This window comes from Zerene cesonia, chromosome 15, assembly GCF_012273895.1.
Source record: "Zerene cesonia ecotype Mississippi chromosome 15, Zerene_cesonia_1.1, whole genome shotgun sequence".
In the NCBI taxonomy this organism is placed as follows: Eukaryota; Metazoa; Arthropoda; class Insecta; order Lepidoptera; family Pieridae; genus Zerene; species Zerene cesonia.
The window spans coordinates 5,612,262-5,622,187 of NC_052116.1; the positions used below are offsets into that span (position 1 = coordinate 5,612,262).

Sequence of the window (9,926 nt, forward strand, 5' to 3'; positions counted from 1 at the left end):
AAAGTTTGTAAGGATGTGCGTGAGTTTGTTGCTCTTTCACGCAAAATCTACTGAACCGACTGCAATGAAATTTGGTACGTAGATAGATGAACAACTGGAATAACATATAGGCTTTTTATCCCGATATTCCTACGGGATACGGACTTAATACGAGTGAGGGCGCAGCTAATAGAACACAATTATAATAATATATTAATGATACTATAATTGATTAATCTATGCAACTTAACTTTACAAAAAAGCAAAGACTGATGTTGACTCATTTTTTTATTTATTTATTTTTAATTTATTCACACCAAATAGAACTTACTACCATTACAGGATATTGTCCTAATTCGACAGAGTTCTTTTATAAAAAAGTAAAAAAAGTAAAACAAAACTAAAAAACTATTTCATACAAAAGCAACAAAACTTTGCATATCATAGCTTATTTATAACAATAGCAAAGATGATATAATAGTACCTTTGAAAACTCACTCAAAGCACAAGAAAACACATCTATTTTATCGTGTATTTCATTAATGGTACGGATTGCACAAATCAAAGGGGTTTTGGCTAATAGATTTGTCCTCGCTACTGAAACATATAGCAAAGGGGGTAAGATTCTTCTCCCTAAATAGCGATCTGGTACCCTCAAACACAAATTCTTTAAAATTCCCGGGTTGTATTGTTTGCCCCTTAATACATAAAGTGAATAGTGAGGTCTGCGATAAACAAACAATGACTTTAAATCAAATCATACTTTTTTTCTGTGCCACAAACACACGCAGCGTTGGGCCCACTAGCCGCGCTCTTGGGGATAAAGTTTCTTAGAGGCACAAGTTTCGGAGCGGTAAGTCCATGTTAATTAACGATATACATCCACTACACAACTGCATTGTAGCCACACTAGCTCTTTCCAAATTACACGAAGCCTTGAGGCGGTTGACGTAACAGCAAGATGGATAGCAGCAATGTAGTTAATTTTGTTATCTTACGAAGATATGTTTCCTTTATTTCTATAGACTATGTCATATTCATAGATCAACAGCTGTTGATACCATCATTTATTTGAAACCCATTTATAACAGTGTAATATTTGATGTTATTCCTTTTAAATATGTACCTAATATATGTAATGGTCTAATTTAAATAAGCGTCTTAGGAATTACATATTCTAATCATATGGTCTTTTCCATTATTATACTAATTATGTAGAATGAGTTCGTATACACACATTCACATAAGTTTTATTACCTTTCACATCTTTTCGATTCTCGACGTCTTGATATAAAAAAGAAATTAACATTCAAAAGAATTTCTGAATTCTTTCTTTCCAAAAGGGTTTCATTAAAAGAATTGAAAAGGCTTTTGAAATAATTACATTCTTTAGGAGGTGTAAAAGTCAAGGTTCATAAAACGGACGGCCTTTCTTTTCAACCAAAAATAGTTAACAAACGTTTGTAAGATTTAAGTGAAATTCGACCCGAATTCTAATCATTATCTCGAGCGTGGTCACGGGCAGTGGTAATGAATTAATAAGTCTTGTAATCCCTCATATAATATGTAAATTTGTAATGTTTGCTACTATAATTAAACACAGAGCACCTGCTACTAAGCGACTGGATAAAACTCTTGAATCTCTTGAAATACGTAAAAATATTCTGACCTAATGCTACAAAGAGGATTTTTTATTTTGTATATTTGTAACGTTTTCACGCAAAAATCACCGTAATGATTCCAAAATCTTTCTCTATTTGAAAGTGAGTGACGTAGGCTATATATGTACTACGGGCGTAGAGCAAGTGGATAATATTCTGTTTAAGTTAATGCGCATAAGCAATAAGATAAAGAAAAGAAAGCTTACACAGATTTTCTTTTTTTAAGAAACCACCTATTTTTTCAGATAGTGTGGAGCGTGAGCAATATATTTTTGATCGAGTATTTAATTTATAAAATACACACAGATATCTAGTTTGATTTTTAGGAAGTATGAGTAGAATTAAGTCTATCACTTTATAAACATCGCCGTCTTTTATTAGCTAGATCATTCTTTGGACTCCATACATATTTACTTTTAGAGTATTTTGTGTTACATTGCAAGTGTACCCGTCGATGTAATTCGTGATACCATCCATACAACTTGTCTCAGCCAGTTAAAATAGTTGTTTGTCGCGTTTATTTTTCATTCATATCACGTACATAGCACTTGGCAGATATAAACCGAGTACCCACTGCAGAGTAGATGATAGTTACAGCAATATCACCTCAGTTTTCGCGTTTCAAAGCAATCCTCGTATACTTTACTCTTGACAAGAATTTCAAAGACTGCAAATTTTAGCTAGTGCTTACATTCGCAGTTATACAATAATATTTTATGCTCTTTAATATATAGGTGAGATATTCGTACGAATATAATATATTATCTATGTTATAAAGTCACGATCTTGTTATGTGTCCGCAAAATTTCATTAAATACCTGAAATGGGAATGAAATAGGTGTCATCATAAACGATTCCTACAAACTCTAAAACCTAGTGCCTGAACGCGACCTGAACTACTGAACGGAATACACCAATAACAACTAACAAACTGGCAGCGTACAAAATATATTAATAGTAAAAAAAAACTTTATTTCATAGCTAATTTGTTTTTTTGGCATAAATCAATTATGTTGTTCTCGCTGATTTTGTTCTCAAAACACCAATAAAGAGTGGTACCTTAAAGGTAGCGTTATTATACCACAATACTGAATTAATAAAAAAAAAATTATGGTTCTAATTGAAACACCATATTTATAACAGTTCTTTGTAGAAGTATCCAGCTAGTAATAAATAAAAATATAGATCACAAGGAGGACGATCGACCGGTGAGTATAAAATCCCACTCCAATACACTTAACGACGAGATCAAAGGTTTCGTCTCAGTATGATTTTTCTATATTTTAAAATTATTTTTCGTAGAACATAAAATACAAACCCCTTTTGCAATAACGTAAGGTACAACTGATGAGATTACCTTCATGGATTAAGGCTTAAATCCTTAATAACAAGCCTGAATCTTTGTAACCGAAACTTTGACAGCCTAATGGTAATCAGGGGTATTAGAGTATTTTGCAAAGTTGCCTATTTGTGTTTTTAATTATTTTAATGAAAATGTGCTTTGTTGTTTCTTTTGAATTTAAATGTGCTTATTGGGGACGTCCGCCTAATAAAATACGTGTTTAAACTGAAATAACGATATCGATGTCTGAAAAATTCACGATGACGTATTTCATTCAATATCGTAAGTAATTACGATATTTAATGAAATACGTCATGCTATCTCTAATACCGTAATTAATCGCATTTAAACTGACTAGGTTATCGCCATAGCTGTATAAAACGCCATTCGTTTCACGCGTCTGTTAAACGGATGCTTGATTGGCATACAATTAACATACAACAGTCCTCGAATTCAATTCGCGTCCGGAACAAATAATTGTATTTTGTTACAACCGGTGACGTTCGCATAGTGCGCCAATCCAATGATCGCGCGTTGAACCGTAAAAATGTTATTTTGGATTTCGCGGATGATCACCTTATTTAATCAGCTTCGACGGTTTAAAATACACATGAAATCGAATTAAAATTTATTGTGATGGATAAAGATTTAATTAAATGTTTACTAGATTTAGCTCGCTGCTAGTTGTGATGTTCGGGTAAATAGCGTCTACGTTAATGAACGTTAAATATCGTCAGGTTCCTACTTAACTTATAGCAGTACAAAATTAGCCATACTATTTTCGCTAGATTTTTAATGAAATTTTTTCGATTTGTACACTATAGTATTTGAGTGGTGTTGAGATTGTATAGACGCAGTAAAATTAGGCAAAATATGCATGACCGTTATTCGCCTCGTTATTCACACGAATGTGAAAATGCGGTATAACAAATGCTAATTTAATGCTTTTTGCATTTTGAAAGTCTTTCTTTATAAGATTTAAGTATCAAATCGTGATGATTTAAGATGCATTTTAGCATATCCAATATTTGGTCTCCAAGAGAACTCTATCAGTATTTAAAAGTTGATCTTAAAGAAAATGTTTATGATATGCTTCGTAGACAAAAATATGACGTATTTAGACATAAAAGTATTTAAACTTTGTGTATACATGGTCTTCAAACTCATGTACAAAGAATATATTTTTTTAAATTAACTGATAAAATTGCCAGATCTAATTGTAAGTCAGAGATTTCAATTTTCAACTGTTCTGTGTAAATAATAATAAATTATTATAATTGACATTTTGAAAGATAAACCTAAGATACCACAGATAACATAATACTAAGTATAGTATTATGTACAGGTAGTAACCTATATATGACAGATTTTGTTTGACATACTTAAATAATGCGACATATTTAGGGCATGAGTATTGGGCTGTATTATAGTATTTTTTATGAACAATAGAGAAGCGCTTGACCACGTCTGACACGATGAAGCGCACTTCCCTACGAGATAACTGTTCTTATTATTAGCCATATCTCCATATTATTGTGACGTTAAGGTTGAGAATTCAAACCAATGAATAATCAAATTTAAGCTATAACATTACTCTTTAAATTTGTCCTAAGAGTGACACAAAAGTAAATAAATGGTCATTAATAAACACAAAAGATAATTTATGCTTCTATTCTTAGCTGAATCGCATAGTACAAAGAAAAGCAACTATCAAAAGTATTGTTGAGTAAGTTAAAACTGAGCTGAATAAGTTACTCTTCACCGCGCTTGCAAGTCAACAATTTTAAAGTAAACAAAAAATTGCAATTTATTAATCAATATGACAGTGATGGAGTTCTTAAGACTGTAATTAACTAAATTACATACCTACCCATGCTTTATTGCGAAGATTTGAGTTATAATGAATAGCGATCGTAAATCAAAAGGCGTATTCTTATATTTATTAAGTACTTAATTTTACAAGGCGCTGCAAGACATAGTCGCAAGATAAAATATATATCGTTTATTTTGTTAGCCACGTGCGATAAAAAAACACTAGATTTCAACATTGTAGGTATGAAACCGAATTCAGCAAACTGCATTAATTTTCAAACGTATTTACTAACGTGCCACAGAGGTACTATCCTTAATAATATCTCGTAATAATGGAATTTGTAAGTTCAAGTAAAAGATACAGAAACAATGTAGAGACTTTTGTCTACATAAATTTTATATTTCTTGTGTTGTAATCAAGATATTATATTATACACTTGTTCGTCTTTAAAATCATGTTCCAAGGTTATAAAAATATTATGAAATTCGCTATGATGATGAAGCTTATATGAGATATAAAATGATAATTATAGAGGTAGCTGCCATTACTTACGCGTTCAAGCCACTTCACTTATAATCTTGAGATTATAGAGTTCCGGAAAATTATAATAATAAAGAATAATTGGTTGCTTCGGTAAAGACTGTTTATCTTGTATCCAGTTGTTTTGGTCATGTTTAAAAGATTCATCCTACAATTATTATTAACGTGAAAGTTTGTAAGAATGTGTTGTTGTATGTCTGTTATTCTTGCACAAAAAACAGATAGTGAAGCAGACAACAAATCAGTAAAGGTTTTGGCTAGAGAGTTTTCAATAGAGTAGGTTTATCATGGATATTTAAGTTATTTTTTGGTGTCTACCATCAAGTATCATTCATTCATAATCATACATCGTGACAACATCTGTTACTGTTAGACGGAACATTTTATTCGAGTGCAGCATGAAGGTATAAATTAATGAGATATTTTATATAGTAGGTATCCTGCATTAGGTCGGGCGCTTCCTCAAAGGTATAAATAAGCACATCCGAAGATATAAGCTATTGCAGCAGAATCTCAAATGAAAAGTTTGCGAAAGCTAGCGATAACACGAGAAGCATTTCATATCAGAAATGTGGGTACAGTTTCTCCAAGATATTTTCATGCCGTGCACTTCAATTCAATATCTATGAATTTAAATCAGAAATCAAAAACGGTAAACGGGAAATATAAAAATGTTAGATTCCTTCTCCTCAGACAGAACGTTAGTTATTATGGTTTGTGCTATGCCAATAGTGTTCCTTTACTGAATTAATACGCATTTTATTTATGATGTTCATACTAACGTTTCCTCTGAGTGCCTTTTGAAGTTTAACATAATTGCTATATACCTATGTAGCCAATAGATACTCATATATCATTTGCCTTTGTTATAACATTATTCAGCTGTAACACGAGGAAATGCATCTGTATTCTGTGCATCTTGGTGAAATTGAAGTAGGAAGTGGCATAATTAGGAATTTATACAGTATGTTACGATAAATGCTTAATTTTGAGCAATGTACATAACATTTTCATATTATGTTGAAACATATATTTCATGTGTATAATATGTTCAGATTGACAATGATCTGTGTTAAAATATTTGGATTATTGAATGTTATCTATAAGTTTAACATGTAAATTTTAATATATTTTCTTTAATCAAGTGTTTTTTGTTGAGATTGCTTGATTATTGCTTGTTGTGTTTTTTGATTGCTCGAATTTTTTATATTTTGTTTGTGTAATACTGTGACAATATAAACTTATATTTAGAATTAAATAATAAATATAACTTATTACTACATTGTTGCCATGTGCATAAGAACTGCATGCATTTACTCGTTTGGATTTTTTTTGTGAATCTGGGCTAAGACCCTAAACAAAGAGATTGTAAATTATCAACGATTTTATACTCTTAAACTAATATAATTTAACGAGATGGCACCTAAGAGCTTATTAAAAATATTGTTACAATAATCTTATTTATAATATGTATCAATTCACGAAAAAAGTTTATCGAGACGGCAAAAGTAAAACAAATAATAATCAAGCTATCAACAACAAATAAGCAATCTAATATTAAACACAATATCTTATTGCGATCCATTCGATTGTGCACTTCATCAGGCAGTATGAATTGTATCCGGATGATATACCTACCTTGCTACGTATATAATACCTACGCAATACAATGCTTATTGTTTCTAAGAACCGGCACTTGACGTTGTATTTTATCAAGTATGTTAATCTCTGAAGCCTTTACTGGTTGACTGGGCATTCGTAATTGCGAATGTGAGTTATAGATTGTTCCAATGGGTACTTTTATGACATCGTAATTTAGAGTTTTGAATAGTGTTAATTGAGTATTTTATCAGAAATAGGAATAAAATGTCACATGGCAAAAAAATCAATATTTATAATAATTATTATGATGATTTGATTAGAAATGTATTCTTTTTAGATTGTACTCTACGTGTATTAATTTAAATACTAAAGATTTAAGACATTCGTGTATTTATGTATCCACCAATATATGATAGTGCATATATAGACAAGTAGGACGTAGGTTAAAAAATCATCATTAACCATATAATGAATTTTTATGACTTGTAAATGGTACAATATTTTATACGAAACGGTATTTTGTCAATATATATAATAAAACACCAAGTTTATTACATTTAATATAATATTGTTATTGACCAGAGAACATTCAGTGTAATCATGAATATCAATTAAACGGGAAGATATCAATTATACTTTTTATGTGATATAAGGTCAAAAGATTTTCATGATTCCAGAACCTGAGAGATGATTTTGAATGTAGATTGTTTTATTACCCGATTTCAGACGAATTACAGAGAACAGACGATAGTGTCTAATCATTCTAATGGAAATGCATTGCTTTATATGCGTACCTTGTTAAACACAATAATGTAGTCCATTGTATTGCGTTCACACTATTCTATTTTTTCTATTAACATATTCTCAAATTAAGAGTGAAGCGTTTTTTTACTTTATATTTAGATAATTATTAATAAACAGGTATTTTCTTAATAAAAGGCAAATTAATCAACATGTTTTTATTAGTAAAGTAGAAAAATATAACTGCCGTTCATTCTTATAGGTAGAATCATCAATGTTCATTTACAGTAGTCTTCATTTTTCTGAAATGAGTTTTGATTCTTAGTTTACTATTTGTACAGAAATTCTAGTGTATGTTCAGTGTAGACAAGTGAATGATTATTTACTTCAAAAACGCATTGCATTGTTTTACACTGTTTATATATTTAATTTTGATACGATTTTTCGTGACCTTATAGGTTCTCAATTCAACTGTATATACCTATATATTTTTGTTTTTGCTACTCGATCTACTCTGTGGACTTTGACGTGATTATTTTTGACTTTGATAGGGAATTGTGAATTAGAATTTGATGTGGTGAAATCCACAGGGACGCTGATGACCCTTTTTGGAGAAAATAATTACTGTTCAAATAATAGCACCTACTCCAGATAAAATCCTTTGAGTCTAACTGCAATTTAAAACAAAATTATTATAAAAAACTTTTGTGTTCTTAACCTACTTGTTTCTTGTGTTTGATTTTACGCGAGTATTATACATTTAGAAATTAAAAACTTTTTTACGGATTTTAAACGCAACAACGTTTCGAACACTTTACAGTAAGCGTGGTCACGGGGAGACTGACAAAATGGCGTTTAAAATCCGTTAAAAAGTTTTTACGTTCTACCTGTACTTACTTACCAATTGCTACAAACTTCTTCAACTTAAGTACCATAATAGTTGTTACCTTCGATCAGAAGTCCTGTAAGATGTTTCCGTTGCTCCTCCGTATAATCAGCGAACTCGTTTATATCAAACGTCGCAGTATTATCTTTGTTTGCTTGATTGATCGCTTCTAAGCTTTTTACGAATGCCTTATAATGTTCAGCTCTGTCTGAGTCGTCTTTATATACTTTGTTGTAATCTTGAATGAATTTTTCAAAGAGTGCTGGTGCATCATCTAAGTTATAATGTGGTTTATCTGATGCAGGCGCGGCATACGCCTTACATGCTATTATAAGCAAGCCGACATAGGCTACGCGCATCATTATTTGTTCTATGAATATACACTTCCTTAAGACGTACTAAAAACTCGTTGAAGACTATCCTCGGCTTATATACTGCAAAATTATATGACTTATACTTAAGTATATTTCATACAAGGACATACACGTTGTTGGTTGCAGTGTTTTCTTGAGTACATACTGCTTATTACATATTTAATAATAAACTACTTGTTTTATTGACTGTAAATTGATAAAATAAGTAACAATATACATTTTTGAGTTGCGATTTTTTTTATTCTTTTTTTAAACTTATCCCTTTATTATAGTAATTAAAAAGTGTCGTATCTATGATATCAAGACTTGAGCAATTTAGTTGAACATATAGAATATTTTTGAAATGGTTGTTTTACACGCTATGAATATATTCTAACATTAAAATAAGTAATTGTGCTTAATATAAAACGAAAAAAAAAACAGTCGAATTGAAAACCTACTCTTTTTTTGCAGTTGTTTGATAATGAGCCCCAGAATTACTAAAATGAAATTGCTATTTATGTGGATAGCAACTATCTGAACTAATAAAAATCGTGCGCTGCAACCATTCACGATATTATATAAAATAATCTTCGTTATATTTATAATACCTATGTATGATTAGTAGCAAAAAGTTCCTTATACACCTTTCTATTATAATAAAGTTACAAGTAGTTTAGTTCTAATAGATTGTTTTCATTTTTAATTTAACTAGAATGGTCATATAGAATGTTCTTCACAGTTGGGTACCTACTGTGTGGAACATTCTATAATCTATATAGATTAAATTTACATCCTATCGTGTAATCCTATATAAATCTGTAATTACCTTTGTGTTTGGTATAGTATTCGCAGCTTTAAATTAATTATTGGCCTTACCTGAGACTATAATAACAACCTTAGATCTTGATTAATAATTTTGGTCTGCTTACATCGTTTAAGGTATATATGTGCTATTACACTATTTGTATGTGGTAGTCGAGCACGCTTCGGCACGAATTGGGCCAGC

General features: G+C 30.7%; 1 protein-coding gene across 1 annotated transcript; it reads right to left on the bottom strand.

Annotated features, from left to right (window-relative positions):
* Nucleotides 1–7,881: 7,881 nt before the first annotated feature.
* On the bottom strand, nucleotides 7,882–8,982 carry LOC119832533 (fruit bromelain-like). The gene is made up of 2 exons (XM_038356194.1): nucleotides 8,626–8,982; nucleotides 7,882–7,980 (listed from the first exon to the last, which is right to left on the bottom strand). The coding sequence occupies exons 1-2, from the start codon at nucleotides 8,924–8,926 to the stop codon at nucleotides 7,973–7,975; spliced, it is 309 nt and encodes a 102-aa protein (XP_038212122.1). The 5' UTR covers nucleotides 8,927–8,982; the 3' UTR covers nucleotides 7,882–7,972.
* Nucleotides 8,983–9,926: the final 944 nt, after the last annotated feature.

What these genes read in the sequence shown, in the direction of transcription:
- LOC119832533 (XM_038356194.1), bottom strand. Translation starts at nt 8,926, where the DNA reads ATGATGCGCGTAGCCTATGTCGGCTTGCTTATAATAGCATGTAAGGCG.